The 21,867-nt window shown below is 42.5% G+C and overlaps 2 protein-coding genes across 2 annotated transcripts; both read left to right on the top strand.

The window, feature by feature from the left end:
* Positions 1–881: 881 nt before the first annotated feature.
* Positions 882–8,163, top strand: CUNH2orf80 (chromosome unknown C2orf80 homolog; the record flags this gene model as incomplete). Its single annotated transcript, XM_029087421.1, has 6 exons — positions 882–964; positions 1,112–1,199; positions 1,622–1,699; positions 6,634–6,721; positions 7,304–7,422; positions 8,077–8,163. Coding segments are annotated over 6 exons (543 nt in total), but the record flags the coding sequence as incomplete, so codon positions are not given.
* Positions 8,164–14,165: 6,002 nt separating this feature from the next.
* Positions 14,166–15,893, top strand: LOC104532538 (gamma-crystallin D-like). The gene is made up of 4 exons (XM_010177771.2): positions 14,166–14,286; positions 14,350–14,572; positions 15,176–15,212; positions 15,618–15,893. Exons 1-4 carry the CDS (start codon positions 14,166–14,168, stop codon positions 15,891–15,893), a joined length of 657 nt encoding a protein of 218 aa, XP_010176073.2.
* The last annotated feature ends 5,974 nt before the right edge of the window (positions 15,894–21,867 follow it).

Raw genomic sequence — 21,867 nt, 5'->3', positions numbered from 1 at the left:
AACTAGGGAAAATGTGGGCCCTCTCTGGAAGCCAACAGAAGATCTGGTCACCCAGGACACTGAGAAGGCTGAGGTGCTCAATGACTTTTTTGACAGGATGCCATCCAGAGGGACCTTGACAGGCTTGAGAAGTGGGCCTGTGCAAACCTCATTAAGTTCAACAAGGCCAAATGCAAGGTCCTGCACCTGGGTTGGGGCAATCCCAAGCACAAATACAGGCTGGGCAATGGGGGAGATGGTGGACAAGAAGCTCAACATGAGCTTGCAGCCCAGAAGGCCAATAACCGTATCCTGGGCTGCATCAGAAGTGTGGCCAGCAGGTCGAGGGAGGTGATTCTCCCCCTCTACTCTGCTCTCGTAAGGCCCCACCTGGAGTGCTGTGTCCAGTTCTGGAGCCCCCATCACAAGAGAGACATGGACCAGTTAGAACAAGTCCAGAGGAGGCCACGAGGATGATCTGAGGGCTGGAGCACCTCTGTTGTGAGGACAGGCTGTGAGAACTGGGGCTGTTAAGCCTGGAGAAGAGAAGGCTTCAGGGTGATTTTATAGCAGCCTTCCAGTACCTGAAGGGGCCTACAAGAAAGCTGGGGAGGGACTTTTTACAAGGGCAGGTAGTGATAGAACAAGGGGCAATGGCTTTAAACTGGAAGAGGGTAGGTTTGGGTTAGATATTGAGAAGAAATTCTATGATTCTGTGATTTCTGGGTGTGTTTAAAATCCCTCAAACCTCACCAAGTGTCTTACAACTGGTGAGGTACCCAGTGTAGCTGAGACAATACTGGGCTCCAGCTCACATTTCCCTGTATTTCTCCCGTCTTTGACATCCCTCAGTCAGGCAATTACAGTAAAACAAAACACATAAGGTTCTTCTGTCTTTCCAGGTCCATTACAACTTAGCCTTCAGTGTTGCTTTGCTGTGGCTAAGTGGCTTGGATGCTCAGACTGCACTACCAAGAGAGAAACCGTGAGTATTGCAAAGCTAAAGCCCTGTCGTTGCAGTGGGTTACACCAGTGTGAAAATGGAGTAAAAGCAGCAGTGAATCAAGCCCAGAACTACTTTATGTTTTTATAACACCAGGCTAATAATCTCCTTGTTCAAAACACCATACAGGAATTTTGCAGCTCACAACCGATACACGTATCCCAACCGAATTGAGAGAGAAGCTATGATATTATCTTCATATGCTGGAATATTAATGGTAAGAGGGCAAGAAAGATAGCAATATCTTTTGCTCTATGACACCTCTCTAGAAACACTCCCTGTACTCTGGATGTCTTTGTTCATTGAAAGCACAATATGCAGACAGTGTAAATATTGCAAATCCATCTCATTTTTATCAGGTAGCCATTAAGATTTGCACAGCCTAAGAAAACAAAGTAGGCAGCTCCAGTAGGTGGTCCTGTGTGTGTGTGTGTGTGGTTATATGTTACTTATCTTGTCTCGCCCCAGTGCAAAATGGTGAGCAAGTTTCTCAAGATTTGTACTAGCAGCATGAAACAGTACTAGGAGTTCACATGAAAGCTGTTTCAGAGATCAAAGGAAGGTGGTGTGAGCTGGATTTCATACATTCATTTTAAGGAATACTACTTCTGGAAGCTGAATATCTACCTGTCTTCACAGAACAGCATTCCTATTGAAGAGATCATTGAGATTTACAGCATGAGGCCCTCAACAACACACAGGCAGAGTTCTGCAAATGTGAGTGATTTGTTCAGCATCTAATGGGAGTCTCAGTGAAGATCTCTCTTAACTGTAGCGGCCTGGTCCAGCATGCAGTGCATTGGACTGGCATTCTGGGAATGCAGTCCGCATGTGGATTATTTCTCTCCTCGCTTAGAGTAAACGTGTTGAACTCTTCCCTTCTCACATCTGCCATTACAGCTTCTAGCCTTGTGGGTGGCCTTTCAGCATCATAATGAGGTGTAAAGCCTCCATGTGCAGTTGTAGTTATCGAAGGGGTACTTAATTCCTGCTTCTAGTCTTTTTCTTGAGGGTGTGTGTCAAAGCTGCAGAGTGCAACACATCTCTTAGCTGCTCGCAGATCATATTGTGTGGGGGTCTGTTATTATAGCTACTGTTTATTCCAGCTCCCATACTAAGAAAGGAAGGAACTTCATTCTATGGAAAGCAGTCACTACTGTTAGACCAGCAGTGGTTGTGGATATGTGGATGACAGCTGGCAACATCTTAGAGTAGACTCTGATGTATCTCCTTGTTATGGCAGAACGTAAGCATTCAGGTAGCATTCAAGACCACAAGCTAGGTACAACAGTGTGAATTTTACCTTAGATTAGCACTTTCCTTTGGGATTGTCATCTGGCTGCCAAAGATGTCTTTTGTCTGTGCCCAGTCTTCTTCCCCAGTCCACTCAGGTTTCAAACCAGAAATCATTTGCTAGCTCCTGGGCTCTGGTGCTGCTTTGCACTGCTTGGCCTCACCAAGGAGCCAAAGTTGCTTTGCTGGGCAGTATAACCCGTAAGCAGTTGTACAAACAAGTAAAGTTCTCCCTGCACAGCCCACCTCTTTGCTGCAGTTTTTCTCTTTTGTATGGACTCTGCAGAGCCTTCATGGACTCCTTGACTCATTCTTATTCCCTTGTAAACCGATAAATCTTCCAGCTAAGAAAGTGTGCTGCAAGACAGAGACTTCCTTCTGTAACTCCATGGTTTTTGGTAAGCTATTGAATGCTGCTTAACAGAGTGTGCCAACACTGCAGGTCTTAGTCTGGGGTCACGTTTAGGCAGGTTCATACAATCAGTGCTATGTTTATAGAAGCCATCTCTCAGAAGGGCGCTCTGACTCTTGCATAGGCATTACATGACACTGTTCAAGGAGATTCAGTATCTACATCCTAAGATTCCTTCCTGGATCCCAGTAAAGAATCAGAGATGGCACCTGTCAGAGCACCTTAAATTCTCCCTTTATTGCAGTATGAAAAAGAGGGGAATAAGAAAACAGTGCTAAGCCAATTTTTACCTGCAGTACACTACAGTTCTATGGAAGGTGGACACACAGATTAAACAGAACAAACCAGCAACTCAGTGACTGCAAAATCATCTGTGTTACCTGTGCACCTGCAGGGAAAAGCTGCTCTAGAGTCTGGAAGTACCCTTGTGCCAAATTATATAATAGTAACAGAAAATTTGCACAAGGTTTTACAATTCAATTATTGCAGAGATAAGAGGTAACATTATCCTGACTTGCAGATTAGATTAGACTATCTGACTTTGGGCAAGTCATTTAATCTCTGTTTTAGTCAATCTGTGGCAAAGTCTGGGTCATTATTTGCAGTTAAAAAGCCTCCAGAGAAAAAGAGGCTATGTTTCCTTGGGCACAGTGCTCTGACGACGTGGCCTGCTGTCAGCCCATACACCCAAGCTGTTTGGGTCTAGTCAGCTCTCAAGGCAGGCAGCAGAGTGTGTGCCTCCTCCTTCCCTTCATTTGAGATTTCTCAGAGTGTATTTACATAAGCAAAGGAATCCAATAATGTTTAAGACCTTCCAGACAAGTCACATCCCCACTCTTTAGGAATGGCACATCCATGTGGAACAATCCATCAATTCTTAGAGAGCTTGTAAAACCTGAGCAGTTTTAGATATCAGGACAACAGTTCACATACCTTTGTATTTATATTAGGCAAAAATTGCAGGGTTTACTGCTTTCATGCACATTCATACATGGATGCTGTGTTAGGCATAAACGTCAGAGTTCAGGCAGCAAGGGCTGTAGTGGTGACCTATATGGGAAGACACCATGAACTGCCATGTGCCAGTCAACTCAAACTCATGTAAGCAGCCAGGCATGAGCCAGAACTTCAGCCAGAGAAGCACATGGCACCTCTACTCAAACATATTTCAGAAAGAGCAGCAACTGCTAGGGAAGAAGACATGAGGATACACATAAGGAGACAGGTGGGCTGCCTATTAAGAGAGACATGCCAAGAGGCATCCCATCCATGCCATGGCCTGCAGGGACAAAAGCACAGAGGAAAAGTTGTATAAAGAAATGCCAGACAGAAACCATTCATACATGAGCCCAACCTCCTTTGCTGCCTATCACCTCACAGAAGGAATTGGGACAGACTGAGTGTAACCATGAAAAAACAAGGGAAGTTGAGACTAGGCAGGGTAGGAAAGGTGCTTACTATATTTAACCTCTAGAGTTTGATCTCGTGATGCTTCCCTCATTACACCATGACTGGGACCAGAAACCTCTAGAAGCTAGAAGAGCTACTTCTAAAATCCCTGCTCTTTTTAGTCTAAAAATTCACCTGTTGCATGCTAGAATATTTGAATTATGTGCTCCTGGGTTTAGAGGTTTATGAAAGCTTTTTATTGGCTTAAAAGTGAAATTAATCTCCTGCTGTATAAAGGCATAATGCATTTGGATCCTGTAATATCTGTGCCTTTAAAAAATTATGTTACATTTTAAACTTACATCATTTTGCCCCTTTTTCCCCCACTAGTAACAGCAAACTAGCTCCAGCCTTCTCTCTTTGAACAGAGCAAAAAGCTGAACTATTCACCTCCTCTTCTACCTTACAGTACACCAGGGAGAGGCAAGAAAAGGGCAGTCCAAATACTCACAACCACATTAAGATGTAACTCAGCTTCTGGGCCTTTGGCATAGTGCTGTGCAGAGAAGCATTCCCACCAGCATGCTCCAGTTACCACTAATGTGGGGTGGGGAAGGAGACTGTGCAGGTCCAAGGAGGTATAGCCTGCTTCACAAGGGCCTTGCCTGTGGTCAGGGCAAGTTTCTCTACCGCTTATCTTTAGTCATATAAGTGTAAATTGCCCTTTAAAAAATAGGGGAGGTATCGTAATCTTTTAATTCATGACTCAAGTCACAAGAAAGTATTCTGTATGGCCCAGCTATTTAATGGAAGAGCATTTGTGCTGGATTATATAGTTTTTATTTTCAGCGACACAGAATTTATTGATGTTTCCCAAGCAACCATTAAATGCTGCTGTGGAGTTCCAATCAGACTGTAATAGATGGTTCACATGTGTTTCTGGTGCATTTTTTTTTTATACTTGTCATGCTGAGCTATAATATTAATGATGGACTGCCACCCAGTGTCCAGAAAGGGCTAGACTTTACTCCAGCTCCCAGTTACATGCATGAGAACAGCCTTGGCCATAACCTCTCTTGGTTGAATTTTCCCATGTCAAGAACTAGAAATGCCACTAGATGCCATGTAGGGGCTTCACAACATGCTAGTTTGAAGAAGGGATCTTCCCCTCTGCTCCTGGGATAAGTGAAGGTATCAGCTCTCCCTCCTTTTGCTGCGAACATTACACTGTATATTTTTACTGTCATGCTTCTTATGGGCAGGAATCCTTTTCTCTAGGAATTTCCAACCCAGGATATTTTTAGAAATCTCCATTTTGAGTGCATACCATAAACTGCAGAGGAGTGATGTTTTCTTGGAAGTTTTTCAGCTACTCATGCTGTTTCTCATGGTGTGGAGGGGGGTTTTGTTGGTGTTTTCTTGTGGGGTTTTTGTTCTTTTTTTTGGGGGGGGGGTTACAGGTTTTTTAGCTTTGATTTATATTCTGATGTGATGCAAGCAGAGACTAAGAAAGAACAGAAAAGTCTTTCTGTTCATCTGATGTTACTGTGCACTTGCCTAGATACTGTCCCTAGTGGACTCAGGTCATGAGTAGCAAAGGCCATAGATAGTGAAGTCACAACAATTTTTAAGAAGATAAGCCATTGTTATCAGGATCTCCAGTTGGCTGAAATCAGCCAACAACACTGCTTAATTTTAATCATGGGCTTAAGATGATTCCCATTTTATGAGAAAGGAATGGAAATGCTTTGCTGAATTTGGAAACTAAGGGTAATTTATTTTGCAAAGCCCTAATTAGTTTAAAAGGTTAAATCTGTTTTCATTAACAGTAACTCTTGGAGCACTGTTTATACCTCCTTAAGTGCCCTGGACTCAAAGAGCTGGAATCCAGCCCATCTCAAAATTCAGTTTCTGTGGATCTGAGGTTTGGCTATCTTTCCCTTCCCCCCTGCTTCCCATCAAATTAAAATGGTGGAGATTCCTCTTATCCCCCATCACTTTTGAAGCTTTGCATTAGATCTCCTTGAAAATCAAGCACTAGCTGTACCAAGATACATAGATACTTAGGAAGTGTAAGTCGTATCCTAGTGGGGTGTAGGATCCAGAAGATTTCTGATTCATGAGAAGGGACATCCTAGCCTGAGATGGACATAATAGTTGGTATCCTGACTGCCTGCTACTTCTCAAAGTGTCCTACTCCATTGTCCAGACATTTCAGGAGCTGCCACATGAACAGTTGAGCAGCTGCAAGCTGCCCACTGGGATGTTATGGCAGACCATGATCCTCAGGCTGCACCAGTACATACAGGGCTATAAAATCCAGCATTCAGCTACCGTGTGGACAGCTGAAATGTCTGGGCAGTGGGGATGGGCACTTCAAGAATCTGGGTTAGCCAAGTGGCCAGGACAAAAACTGACAGCAAAGTTGCGCTCATGTATCCATCAGGACCTCTAAAGCAGTTATTTTACTTTCTGCTGACCACAAAAGAGTATGCCCATTTAGACTGGCACATATGTTTCTGCAGACATACTAATCTATGAATTGTTGTCCTTCTAGGACCACTGGATTCAACCTTTCAAGTTGTCCCTGCATCCATTTGCTATGCTGACTGCCCCTGAAGCTGCAGAGTATGCCTGGAAGCAAAGTAAGCACATGTTACCCCAACTCCCACAGGCCAGGGCAGAATAAGATGGGGCAGCAGCACTTGGCCCAGCAGAGCCACCAAGTTACAGCCTGCTGAGCTTCAACAGCTGCACATGGGATGGATAGCGTAAGCCTTGGTCTATGCCTATTCTCTTGCGGGGGGGAGGTACAGGCATTTTTCTCCTTGTAGCCTAGAAATAGCGTGTAGTTCAAGCTCCTGAAGTTCATGACAATTACAAAAGAAGCATTTTCCTCAAGTTGAGGTAAACAATAAGATTACACATTTCTAGTAAAATCAGCCTTCATGTCTGACAATCACTTGTTTGTTCTTAAGCTTGAACTAATACTAGAACTTTTGCAAAGGTCAGTTATACTACCACCCAGTGAAAGAGCCACCCTCCCTTCCCTGCTTCTTCTCCAAGTACAGCAAATACAGGAGTAACTTCAGGAGCATTAGGGAATTTGAAGCTGTGACCCCTTACCTCCAACCATATATTGCAACTGATCCCATGCAGTGAGTCTGTAAACCACCCTGGTGGCACTTAGTAAGCCCAAGATGATGTGAGACTTTCTCCCTCCCAAGGCATCAAGTACCAGACAGCAGCAGCGTCTCAAAAGACCAACCCTTGTTCAGCAAGGAGAGCTAAAAAGGACAGCAAGCAACTGGACTCACTGAGCAGGGGAAAGCAACAGGTTGACAAAGTAGGTCTAAAGAATTCACACAAGCTGGTAAAACCATTTTTGCAACACTACCACTGAATGTCACAGCACCTCCAGCCACTCAAAAGCCCACAAAGCCTTTCTCATCTGCCCTTCTCAGCACTCTTTAGCATGCAATGTTTCATAGTAGCACTAATTTATAATATAGTGTTAATCCTAAATTGGCCTTTCACAGCGACTGTATCATACCTTGGCAGGAGGTGTTACTCATGAACTGGAAAGGCAACTCCAATAATATTCAACGTACACATGAAAGGCACCCTTCTGGCTAATATCCCTGCAAAACACATTCACTGCTATCACTTTTAAGTCTAAAAAAAAAAAAGTTGAAGATCAAGAACCCAGTAATGTCAGATTAGCCTAGCATATACATGAATTAGGCTCTGCCTTTCTATTTGTCCATGATTTGCTAAAGCCTATTGTTTGCTCCAACTCTGCTGAGCAGGAGAGCTGAAAAAACATTCCAGCAGCAGGGCTGGACTTGAGCAAGTAGAGTGAAGGGGCTTTCCACAGCCCTGAGTTCAGTGTGCATCACATGTCACACAGCAGGAGGGAAGCTGATCTGCCCTGCAGTCCCCATCTCTCCTGATGGATTCAGTCCTGCATGCTGTGCTTATTAATATTTGCATCCTGCAGGGAGCTACAGAAGCAAAACAAGGAATCTCTCCAGAGAAGCCTGGAACATATTCAAAAGCAAGGAATGCAAAGGATGCAAAGACATAACAAAGACCCAGACTTCATGTACCTCATTTAGCTTTAGGTGAGCTAACTGATGTCTTCTACCTTAGCTTTGGTAATACATTTGTGACATGTGTTTTGAGGAGGGGTTTTTTTGTTTTAAAATCTTATCAGTTATTCCTTCCTTCCCACCCCTCATATCTTGATTCCAAGACTCTGACATTCTCTCCTCTTTCCTTAGCCACCTCTCTCCTGCTTCCCTGCCAGTGTGTTGGGAGCTTTCACTTTCCAGTGCATCCCTACTGCTCCTCAACCCACCATGCTACTTTTACAGAGCCAAAGAGAGGATGCAGCACTTTAGAGGCAGGGAGTGCACATTTCCTCTTCTGCACAGTGCTCAACAACTCCCACACACGATCCAGAATGGAGCAGAAATCAACTTCCCTGCATGTGACATGAGGGTTGTGCTGCTCAGGATGATCCCATTTTCTTCAGCTTTCCCCTTGAACCATCCTGCTTTCTTATTTTCTTAAAGTTCTTAGAGGACTCAGCTAAAGAAAAACCCTTTCCTTGCAGTGCCAGTGTAGCACTGAAGCCTAACTGTCTTCTGTTCCCCATTTGTAGGTCTGCAATGCTTTGTCTCTGTTATATCCATGCTGTGCTGCCCAAGAACACTCCCCATTTCCTAGATGGGCTGTCATATCCCTCATCCTTGTACTAACTCTGCCTTGGGATAAGAGTTAGGTACACATGGTTCTCCTGCCCCATCCCTCTCTTGCTGGAAGCCTGGGCACACAGCATGAGATGTTTTCATAGGACTCTATCTACTTAATTCCATTAAAGTTTAAGGCTCAATGGGGAAGTAGAGTGTTCACTGCTGAGAGGTGTGTTTAACACTAACTGCAGGGTATAGAGACTCCCTTAGAGCTCTTTACACATAAAAATGATAGAAATTAAGATTTCCAGTTACTTCTAGCCAGGGGATAGATATCCATCCAAAGTATGGTCGCATATTGTACAGCTGCATTTTCACATGCCTTGGAGATGGTCCTGTACTCTAATGTAAAATATCTGCTAAAGGAAAAACCAATAAACACTTGTGAAGCAAAACAATTCTTCTTCTTCTGCCTGCCAATTCTCAGTCACTGAACCTATTTATGGAGGTACCAAAAGTCAGCACTATACAAGAAAGCCTGAAAACAGTTAAACTCCATCAGAGATTCAAAGGGTCTTCTAGAAATCCTCATGGACTCAAAGCTTGCTTTCAGTTCACCAGGTTCACAGCCTTTTTTTTTTTTAACATAACTTATCACAAATTTTGTTAAAATCAGTCTAAAATAAAATGTAGTTGCTGTAAACACCTATCCTTTAAATTCCAAGCTGTCCATGGGTAAAGACCTAACTACAGCTTGTTTACCATGCATCCCATGCACTTTCCTTTCAAGCCATGTGGGCCAAAATTCAAAACCTAAGGAAGTCAGATGAGAAGGCTAGAGAGGACTTAAGATCAACAACAACATCACTCTCCCTTACACAGGAACTCTTTAGCCATGAATTTTTGTAGCATCAGCTGTTTTGGCCTGGTTAGTTCACCCTGCAGGAAGTAGGACTGCTGGAACGCACCAGCCAATCCCATCTAGCAGTTCTACCTCTCCTTCCTGGCCTGTGTTCACTGCTGGCACAGGTCTGCCCTGTCACATTCAGCACAGGCTCATTCCTGGAGCTCAGAGCATCCGTCAGCTTCTAAACAGAGGCTTTTAATCCTCTGCTCTCTGAGGCCACATCTGGAATACTGCGTCCAGTTCTGGGCTCCCCAGTTCAAGAGGGACAGGGATTTTCTGGAGAGAGTACAGCAGAGGGCCACAAAGAGGATTAGGGGCCTGGAACATGTCCCATATAAGCAGAGGCTGAGAGATCTGGGACTCTTCAGCCTGGAGAAGAGAAGACTGAGGGAGGATCTTATCAATGTCTATAAATATCTAAAATGTGGGGGCCAAATGGATGGGGCCGGGCTCTTTTTGTTGGTGGCTGGTAACAGAACAAGGGGCAATGGGCAAAAACTGGAACACCGGACAAATTTAAGGAAAAGCTTCTTTACTGTAAGTGTGTCAGAGCACTGGAATAAGCTACCAAGAGAGGATGTGGAGTCTCCATCTCTGGAGATGTTCAAAACCCGCCTGGACACTTTTCTGTGCGACCTGTTATAGGGAACCTGTTTTATCAGGGGAGTTGGACCAGTGGAGATCCCGAGGTGCCTTCCAATCCCTACAATTCTGTGATTCTGTGATTCACTTGCAAACAAATTCAATAGAGCAGTAGGCTGTAGCCAGTGCCAGGACCTGAGCAAATTTCAGCCCAACTCAAAGATAATCAGTCTGACCCCTTGAAAGCCAAAGCAGAGAGAAATTGTACTTTGAAATGAGGTCATTACAAGAGGGGAGGAGGGAATATTGCTGCTGAGCATGTGAGTAGGAGAACAATGACAAGGGGGTTGTTAAGATTAAACAGCTAGAGAGAGATTAACATCTCATGACTGATTTTTGTTCACTGACCTGCAATAAAATAAACAGTAAGACTTTAACAAATAGGTGATTAGACATGTTATTCCAAGTGCTGTCTTCACTATTACAGTACTGCCATGGTCTTCACTTTTCACTGGCTAATACTTCCTGGTTTTTATAGATAAGGCTGGTGGAGTTAAGAGGAGTAAGCAACAGAAATCTTGCTATGCTAATAAGCAGAATAACAGTGTTTCATTTTCAGAGTCCAAGTACCTGCCCCTTCACTACTCCCTCCCTTGTTGGCTGGCTGATGTCTGATGGTCTGCACACAAAAATCAAGCCCAGCAGATCGGGTGGTTTGCTGTTCACACTTTCCGACAGCCAAAATCAGGGAGCTGAAAGGTACTTGTAGACGTGTGCACAGTGGGACTGGTCAATGAGAGCTGCCTTCTACCTTGACTGAAATTTCCTCCTTTCCTGAGCTATATTGTCTCCTGAATAAAAAAAAAAAAAAAAAAAAAAAGGCTTTGCTGAGACCAGACCAATTATCCAGGACAACTTCAAAATCTTTTCTTAGCTACGCAGAAATCAGTGGACATAGTTCTAAGCTCAGATGACATGCAGAGTCACAAATTTCAGAACTCATGGTGGTGGTGGCAACCTGGTGCTGCAATTCACAGCCCAGTTTATGATGCTGAAATCAGATGGTTTCAGCTAAAACTCTTGGCTGTGAACAACACAGCAGCTGAGGCACAGACACACTGCCTGCAGGACCAGAGGTGCTGACTTCTTAAATTGCCCCATTGTAAGTCAGAGTCTTTAGACCATAGCCAGAGTTACTAGAGTGCTGCCCATGCAAGCAAGCCCCATTTCCCCTTCATTTCTGCTACAGCAGTCCTGACTTCAGACACGTCACTACTGATTCTCTATCTATTCCCAAAAAACTCTCACTCATTTTGATGAAGAGCTTTTTCCTAGTCAAATGTCAGGTGAAAACATCTAGCATCCGTCTCGGAATGGCAATATACCCATTTTGTGCAAGAGATTGGTTTATCTGTAGGACAAAAATATCAGCACCAATCTGTTCTGAAAAGAATCAGTTTTGTCAGGACAGAATCTGATATATTAAGTGCATAGGACCATGTATCTTCAGGAGGCAGCCAGCAGCAAGAGCAAATACCAGAGTCAAAGCAATGGGAAATTCAGTTTTATTCAATCTCTCTAAAACAATGTAAAGGATGCTGGCTTCATGTTGGGAGTCATGGTTGAAAGATCACACATTTCTGCTGCATTTTCTATATCTAAGAATGGTTATTGGTGCTCAAAACAGGAACTAGCCCAGACTGGCTCCAAAAAGGAGTTTGTTTACAGCAAGAGTCAGAGAGAACACCAACTACCAAATTCTGCTGTCACCAGGTCAGGTGCTGTTACGGAAGTGACCTGCCAGGTACGTGCACACAGGTATTCCCACTGCCAGTGCTAAACACATAATCCATTTATGTGAAGCAAGTATGTGGTGCATTTGCCATAGACATCCAGGGCCAGACTTTGTGGCCTTTCATGGGGACTCGCATTAACATCCATTGTTCAAAGCACTCATGTGCAGTCCATGCAGCAGTAACTTTCTCTACATCATTCATCATCCCAAAGATCTACCCACCAGTTTGCCATATGGTTGCACTTGATCTTAAAGGGTCTTTTCCAACGTAAGTGATTCTATGATTCTATACACAAGGGATTACACTTGGAAATAGAGTCAGATGTGACATTAAAGCACTGTGACAACTTTGCACTAACTTTCTGTAGTATTTCTTGCATGCTCACACTGCCGGTTGCCAGTTCCACTGAGTCCAGGTCAGCAACCCAGACAGCCAGCAGACAAAAATCAAGCCCCAAACACTGTATTTACAGTAATAGCAACAGCACATCAAGTCAAATCAACAGTCCAGCAAACATCATAACAAGGAAATCCAACAGGATGAAGGCAGGTGGTCTGAGGTAACCTAGAAAGCTTGGAAGAATAGAGCTGAATATACTGAAGAGGACAGGAGGGTATCTAACCTTTTTGGAAATTGTAAGTGCACATTAGCCCCTGTCATTTAATAAGGATACAGTTAAAAACAACATCACTGAAGTGGTTTGTGATGGAAGGATATGAGGGTGGAGGCTTCATATTCTCCCTATCCTTTTCCTCAGAAAACACTCTTGTCTTTCTTGCTACAGCACTAAAAGCCCTTTTCTTTGGCCTGAAACACTGTAAGCAAAGCTCTGCCCCACGGTCTCCCAAACCCTGCCTTGCTCTCCCTCCTTAGAGCCACAAACACTCATTTGTTCCACCAGAGGTGGAGACTATGTAGTTGTAAATAGAGCTCTTTAAAATAAAGTAGACCTACAAAGGTGTTCATCTGCATGCCAAGTTAACTGATGAATCATGTTGACAAGGTCTTTACGTGCTTGAATGAGTTTCCCCAAATACATAAGATTATAAATCTGGTTTTGGAGTGCAGTTGTTTCTTTTGATCTGAAGTCTCACCTACTGGTGATACAAGACATTTGTATAACTAGCTTTGTATATTCCATGAAGTAGTTTGTTTTTAAAAATCTAAGATTTAGGCGCAAGAAAATGATAATCAGAATAGAACAAGTCAAGGTTTGTTCCAGCCCTGCACCAAACAAGAAAAAAACAACAGAGGAAAAGTTCCACAGTGGAGGAATACAGTTTTCTGTAACCTACCAGCTGTGCTTTAGTGTTGGAGCACTCAGCTTTAGCATTAAACAACAATCCTTCCTGGTTCCAGATTGAGAGCAACTTTAGTTTAATGCAGCTTGCTCCCTTGGAATATTTAAAACAGACTTTCAAACGGAAAAAGTTGAACCAACTGACCCAGACTTATTTACAATGTTAGACAGTAATTCAGATACACTAATAAACATCTAATAAGAACCATTTGATTTCAATCTTTTAGTCTTCAGGGATGCAGCAGTTAACCACACACCAGGAAGGGACTGAAACTTTTAATCACTATTTCCTCCTAATACGTCTGTGTAAAAATCTGTACACAATAGAAGGGATTAGTAGGAAAAAGCTAACAACACCATGTGAGATGTTATGAGACTTTTCCTGTGTCCAGGATAAAGCAGGTAACAAAGTATTGAAATTGAAGCAGAGTTCATCTGCTCTCACAAAAGGAAAAATTACCATAGGAGAAAATTAGGCAAGAGGTAGTCAGCACAGAGTGGGGAAGGGGAGGAAGAGACCTACGCCAGAAACTGCTCAGGTCTGCTGAGTTCAATAGCTTTCAGGCAAAGGAGGTTCTGTAAAGAGCCATTCTTATACACACACTCTGCATTGGCTCAGGTGCACCACATGAAACAGTCAATACCGGCTGGAAGTGTAGTCCACTCCACAGCTGCACAATAATCCACTTGCACATAACATCAACAAATGCAGCCCAAAACCCACAAAAATAAAGGTACCACATGGTAAATGCAATAAATGCTGTAACTACAACAAAGACAAAACAGGAGATCTCCCCACAGCTTAGAATGGGCCCTTTTGTATTACTTTTTGCAGATGCAGCATTAGGACTATGGTATATAAAAGCAACCACAGTGTTGGCTCACAGCTCTCAGCTTTCATCTCAGCAAACTGCCAAAACTGGGAAAGGTAAGCGGAAGCCCCAGTATGCCACTACCTTGCTCTGACACAGACACTGGGATGGACTATGAGTCTTTGCAAATGTTTGTATTGCAGATCTTTTTTTTTATGAAGACAAGAGCTTCTGGGGCCACTGCTATGAATGTAGCAGTGACTACCTTGACCTGCAGTCCTATGTGAAACAATGCAGTTCCATCTGGGTGGAAAAAGGCAGCTGGATGATTCATGAGAACCCCAACTACTCAGGACACCAGTACTTTTTAAAAAAGGGAGACTATCCTGACTTCCAGAAGTGATTCTGCAACTTTGTGACTCCAGCAGGCCTTACCATGTAATCCTACAAGTGAGTTCTGCTTGGCAGTGTGTCAGAGTTTAAAAATTTGTTATAGTTTATCCTTTACAAATATAGTTATACAGCCTCTTCGAGTAACTTGAGAGACAGGCAAAGTTCAGTAAGGCAATGCAAAGTTTCACTGGAAATGAAGGAAATAATCTGTTTAATATCAGTGCTATTTCCAGGCCCTGCTCATAACTTGAAGATGCTAAAAGAAAGCTGAGTGACTATTTCTAGGTAGAGAATGTTTTTTACATTGCCCAGGGAAGGGCTAGCAGGGCCAGCTGATATAAAGTTCTGCTGTGGGCTGATGTATGCAACCTACTCGTGACCATACTACATTATGATTCAATGACACAAGAACATGTTAAATCAGATTTGCAATGGGTATGGCTTTCCTAACATAAAAGCTGAGTTAAAATCAGGCAAAGAATTAATACTTGCTAAAGTACTTCTCTGATTAGTAAGATGTACTATACAGTATAAGCCATAGCAGCAGGAACACTCCACATGCCCACGCTTCACATAGCTCAGCAGTTTGCCACGTGGGAATTGCCTGCACACGGTGTATAATGGAAGCATACAGAGTAACATGGTACATGTCTTTTAGTGGCATAATTCTGAAAAGGCCACATTATTCATGCCTGGTCATGGGTAAGCACCACAGATCATCTCAAAGTCACATGGATACATTGTCTCTTATTGCCACAATATAGAGTCCTTATAAATACCATTTCTTCAAATCATAAATCATAAAGCATCCTCCATTTATTTCCTACCAGATGTGATCATACCCATTTGCTGGCACTCCTGAGCTCTTCCATGTAAGCACGAATTAAACCTCCTCAAAAGACTTAATCTTTTCACAATCCCATTTCCAGAACAGAACAGAGTTTCTCAGAAATGTGCATAGTAGCTGGGAAAGTTGGCTTTTTCTGTATGTCTGCCTTGTTCAGAATCAGTTCAATTTATCTTTCCTACGTTTTTGCTGTATTTGCCACTGCAGAATTCCATTTCCCACATGATTCAGCTCTATGAAAAAGGGGAGCTCCAAGGCCAAATGTTAGAGCTCACTGATGATTGCTCATCAGTCCCAGGCTACATCCATCTCCTTGAGATCTGCTTCCTCAGTGTTTTAGGTGGCTCTTGGCTCTTGTATGAAATGCCCAAAGTCAGGGGCCAACAGAATTTACTGAAACCTAGGGAATACAGAAGAGTCCTTGACTGGGGTGTAGTAAATGCCAAAATTGTCTCTTTGCAGAGACTGGCTGACTTGCACTGAGTTATTGCTCCCACGCTAAATAAACAGTGAACACATTCCAAAATCCTTGTTCAAACGAATCCTCCTTCAGTACTACAAACAAATTAAGGTTGCGCAGTTCAGAGGGAAATCCAATTTCTCTCACATTTTAGGGGGAAAGGGAGAATACTTTAAAAAAAAAATATTCACAATTGTCTAGCTGTTCCACAGTACATGATAAATAACTGTTAAAGGTCCAACTGCATATTGCTAACCCTGGTAAGTGTAGAGCTCCTCAGTCATTACTTCACTGGATATAGCTATTTATGGGAAGGTCTGATCCTTTCATCTAAGTTTTCCCCGGTTTTACAAGTTTTGATCTAGGAATAGATTCCAGCTCTATAGTTACCAAGGCTAACAATATGCAGTGGACCTTTAACAGTTACTTAAATTATCATGTACTGTGGAACAGAAAACTAAGTCCCATTAATAGTTATATCCAGTGAAGTACCGACTGAGGCAAAAAATGACAGAAAAATAGAGAGAAACTCAGAATAAGGTGTACACCGTATTTGGCATCAAATTCTTCATGCAAACAAGCTGCTCTGTGCTACCACCAGTCCAGCAAAGCTGTCCAGTCTTATCCCAGCTGACTCCTCCAGAAATAATTTTTGCAGATCCTTAAATCATACCACCTTTATATAGCATGTTTTAGTGGACCTGTACTTCATGCACTAGATGTTTAGCTGGTGTCAATCACCCTGTCTCTACTAACTTCAGAGCTGTGCTGATCTGCTGCAGAAGATTTAGCCAAATCCCTCAACTGCCAGGCTATTCTGCATGCAAGAGGAATTAAATAAGTATACCATTGTGAATTAGAAACAGGACAACATCTCATTGTGCTGGGAAAAGTCTGTTGCAGCATTAATTATCATTCAAGTAATTATGTATATGCCTACTAATCATTGCTGACTCCTGTGCCAGCAGGCACTCTGTGCAATAATGAATGAGAGTGATAATAAAATATAAAAAAACACAGCTAAGGGATCTCACATCTTAACATACTTCTCATTTAGGTAATGGAGTCTAGATATATTTTTTCCACACATAGTTGGGCAAATACACTACTGCTCTTTACCAAGGTGCTGGAGACTTTTGGACGGAGAAAGCAGTACAGAGAGCATAGAACTAGTAGGACACTCTGCAACCTTACCTAGTATACATTTAATTTTAAATCGTTTCATCTTGGCTTTAAGTGCTGGGCTTTGATTTTGTTTTGCCTAGTAAACATTCTGATAATGGAGTCCTTGAATAAAACCAGCCAACTTCTACAGCAGTAAGGTGTTCTGCTTAAAACTCCCATCTCCACTTGCTAACGTCAGAGACCTCATTTAGCCATTATTTCAAGCTCACATGACCCATCAGTAATAGCCTGTTAGTGATCCTTACCAGCCTTTCCCTGACAACACTGGAGAGGAAAATAGAACTATTCTTTGCCCTTCTAGTCCTTTCTTTAGTACATGGGACGCTATCTCTGCCCTCCTGCCTGTCCTTTATTGCACAAAGGCTGTTCAGCTGCTGCAAATGTCTGGTGTACATAAGAACACCATGCTTCAGCTAGAGAGAAATGGAGCATGAACAATTCAGCTCTCAAGGCAGAGGTGTGAAAAAGCCTGTTTCCTCTTGTTCACAAATGCCTAATATCGTGTCTTTATAGGAACTGCACAGCGTAAGTAATATGTGTGTTAGCTGCTTAAGTTAGCATGCTAACCCAGGTCTGCAAAATAACACAGCAGTTCAAGCACAGTATCTCCTTGCCCACTTAGAACAGGGAACCAAAATATTTCATTTGCCTTCAGCAAGAATAAAATAAAGAAAAAAACAGACCAGCTCCCCAGACAGCAATTAACATATGCCTACATACTCCAACAAAGTATCTAGTTCAATTAACCCAATTGAGAAATATGGCTACATAGTGATGTGTAGGTTACATGCTGGCATTCCTTTGGTCAAAGGCAAGAATGAACAGAAATGTACTATTTGGCAATCAGAGTGATAGTTAGAATGTCTGGATTCTCGACTCCGCTGTGTCCTAGAATTTGAGGATGACTAAACCTCTCCAAATTTCTCCACCTGAGACAGGAATGGTGGTAATTCCTAGTTTTCAAGGAGCACTGAGAGGTTTTACTTGCTTTTGTTTGCAAATGCTCAGAGAATTTCGAGCAGACATTAAAAACAAGGGTGCTAAAGGAGCACTGGGAATTCACGGAGAGCATCCAAGTTTTCGCTAACGTGGCTTCTAGGTTCCTGTAGCTTGTCTTATGGTTGGTAGCCGGCACTACAGTTGCTGGCATGCAGGGTGTGTTTCTCTACACAAACACTCACTGCTATTTTCAGATTATCCCTACACTTGAGTGTTTCCGGGGTGCAAAAGTGGTTAATCTCCACATAAAAGCAGGTGCCATAACAGCATACTAGTTGAGGGCAGTTGTAACGGATGTAAATAACCAGACTCCTCAGACCACAGATACCATTTGGCTAACAAGGCATTTTGGCTCCAGAGTTTAAAATCAACCCTCAGCCCTTCCTGCAGCACACAGGCCATCCGTAGCATAGGGCCTTGGGAAAGGAAAGTCTACAGGACTCAAGGAGAAGCTGAATGAGTACTTGGAAGACATCCACTGAGAGTTATTAACCAGAGAGAAGTAACCTCCTGCTCAGTAGACCTCTTGAGCTAAAATACATGAGGTCTTGAAGCTGGAATGAAGTATCATATGTATTTGCTTCACATCTACCTTTCTGTCAGTGCCTACTCATTGTTACGGTTGCTGTGACTAGCTGGACCACCGATCTAACCCATGATGGCTGCTCTGCATTTGTAGTTACAGTAAGGAATTCACATATCACTGCCCCTACTCTGGTCTCTCAAGTTCCAAACTTCATCACCAAGCCCAGTGCCCACTGTGTTAAACTATGAAGCACCGTACGGGACCAAAAAGACAAGCCAGCTCCACAGAGCAAGCAAGATCATGGCAAGAACAAAAAAAAGTGTAACACTTCAGAGCCTGTCAAAGATCTTTGAGAAATGCAAGCACAGGCCTGCACAAAGAAGTTGTTCCTGTAAGTGAATTCAATTTGCTTATCATTAACCACCAGGAAGAAGTTATTTTTGATCCAAAGAAAGCATGGGGGTATTCAGAAATAACTGCCAGACTTAAATTCACACTCTTCCCTCAGTCTGCTTTCAGTGTTAAAGGCTATAATTTCCTGGTTGAGGAAGCACCCCCAAGAGAGAGGCTAACAGGAGTGATACTGTTTACAATACCCATTAGAAGCACAACTAGAGCTGTGTAAAAACAGGCCAGCTAAAGATGTGCCCCTGAAGTTTTGCAGCTTCCTGAAATCACCATTTCACCATTACTGTTTTACAATATCATCACTGGGAATCCATTTGCATTAAAAAACCACTTTGTCTGATACAATCAGGGAATGGAGAGTGATTAAAAATAAAGAGACATGAAACAACTCTGCTGCAGCATTTCCAGCACTTTTGCTTGCACATATTCCATCAGTAAAAAAACAGAAATATTGCTTGACCTACCCTTTACTCTGATCCTCTGCTTATTGACAATAACAATAAAGGTGGTACCCCACAAACTCCTGCTATTGCCTCATTTAGAGAATGACAATGGAGGGAGGGAAAAAAAAAACAAACCATTCATTCTCTTTACTGAGCAAAAAATTATCTTTTGTCCTATTCCTGTGGATGCAGCACTGTGCATCCTATATAAAGGACTGCTAACAACTCCTGCATGCTGAGATCTCACAACTAAACCCTAGTAAAAATGGCAAAGGTAAGAACAGCTGAGTGAATGGAGCACTGACAAACAACCTAGCACATGCAATAGCTCCTTGTAGGCAAGTATGTTTGCAAACATAGTTTGTTGGTCTACCAACAAATTAGCAGGCGGGAAACCTTGAGTGGTTGTTTTATTATCTAGCTCTTGATAAGTTTCCTAAAGAAAACCTATAGTGTACTTGCAAGCTTTCAAATGCTAAAACATTTACATATTAAAATATTTTGGTTTTATTTTTCTGTCTGGCTAGTTTCCCTTTGAGTTCGTCAGCTGCTGAAAGAGACCTAAAGTTTATATATTCTTAGACTTCTAAGATGTACAAGAAAATAAGTTTGAAAAACTCAAACAAATATAATAAATATCACCAAACGACACCGCTGAATTTAAGTATCTCTAACTTGATTTTACTGCTGCTAAGATATAGCTGCCCAACAGGACCTAGAGTGCTCAATGATTAACTCGGGTTGGACACAACAGTCTTGTTTTGTTCCTGTATCATCAAAAGAGTTGAAAGTTTCAGCACAATTCAGAAGTAGGAGAATTATTCCTTCCTTTGTCTGTATTCTACGTTCCAGAAGATTTCTAGGAGCCCAGGACTGGGTGCAGGAGATGGGCACAAAGTTGAATGATTGCGTGATACACTGAAGTCATCCATGGAGCTGTTAGTCAAAAGGCAATTTGGGTTTCACTTTCTCCAAATGCTCCCAAAAACTTGTCATGAAGCTGCTGACAGGTTATTTCCATCATGAAATCCTGATGAAAGTTGCCTCACACTTCCCAGAGTCCCAAAGGGACATCCACCTGTCATTTGCAGTACTAGAGAAATGAAGACACCAGTAACCATCTGTACCTCCTGTAGAAAATGGACATAAAGACTTTGCTAGTCTTTGGGTCCGATAGAAGTACCCCTGTGGACCTTGCAGTCTTTGGATTGTTTTGCACAATCTAGGCAAAGCAAAGCCAGCTTTCAAATACTTTCCAGTGTGACTGGGGTTACTTTTGTTTATTGCAGATCACTTTCTTTGAGGACAGAGACTTTGAGGGCTGCTCCTGTAAAGCCACCACAGACCATCCAGAACTGCATTGCCCACCTCAACTGCTGCAACTCTATCAAGGTGGAAACTGGCTGCTGGATGATCTATGAACATCCCAACTATACAGGCCATCAGTACTTCCTAAGGAAATTAGAATAGCCTGACTACCAGCACTGGATGGGCCTCAATTACTCCATTAGGTCCAAACAGCAGTAAGTTTTTCCATATTGCCTCCATGTATGTTACTGCCTATTTTAGAATCAGAGCACTACACCTCATTTTGACAGCTCTGGCACAAGTAACAACTTCCCCAGAGATCTCTGTAGAAGGAAGGTAGTAAAAAGGAGTTACCAAGGTCACCTAGTGGGGTTTAGACTCCCAAAGAAGTAGATAAGTGAATTGAGATTCTCAACCAAATGAATGGTTGGTTAGTGCTGGGGGATGAAGTTTATTATATTAATTTTTATTTTAATAGTATGTTTATTATTTTAAATATATGAAAGCACTTAACTTCACCAGTCTTCTAAAACCACTCTGGCTATACATGATCCACACAAGGAAGTTTAGTACAGAGCTGAGAACCAAACCACATCTCCCATGCCCCAGCCAGTGTTCTTTCAAGGTAGGCATGTTAGTGACTACATGACTACAGAAGCAACCTGACACATCCCATTGTAGAGACACCACCATGTACTTGAGCTGCAAACAAAGGCATAATTGACTCATGTTAGATTTATATATTTTTTTTGTGAATACTTCAGCCCAGAATACATCTGTGTTTTTCCTTATTAGACTCATTCCCTGGAAGAGTTTTACTAAGAGGGGAGAGGTTGCCAGGATGTGAAAGGTTTCAGTACTTGTACATAAGGCCAAGGATTTACGATTTGTCCCAGAAATAGCCTTGGTGCTGGAATGTGTCCATCCAACATTAAAGAAAAAATTAAGTTCATCCATGTTGTAAGCTTTATGTACAATTCAGTTTCCCTGTCCAGTAGAAGCTTCACAGCAAGTTTACAGATACATTCCATCTGCATAGGATAATGCAGCTATTTTTCTCACTGACATGCAGTTCTGGGCTTCACTTAGCTAAGCCAAATTCTGGGTCCAAGTGCTGAAAGCTAGTGC

Source organism: Antrostomus carolinensis, unplaced genomic scaffold, assembly GCF_000700745.2.
Source record: "Antrostomus carolinensis isolate BGI_N321 unplaced genomic scaffold, ASM70074v2 scaffold12131, whole genome shotgun sequence".
NCBI classification, from domain to species: Eukaryota; Metazoa; Chordata; class Aves; order Caprimulgiformes; family Caprimulgidae; genus Antrostomus; species Antrostomus carolinensis.
The sequence above is the reverse complement of the archived record's forward strand: the minus strand, read 5'-3'. Positions and strand labels throughout refer to the sequence as shown.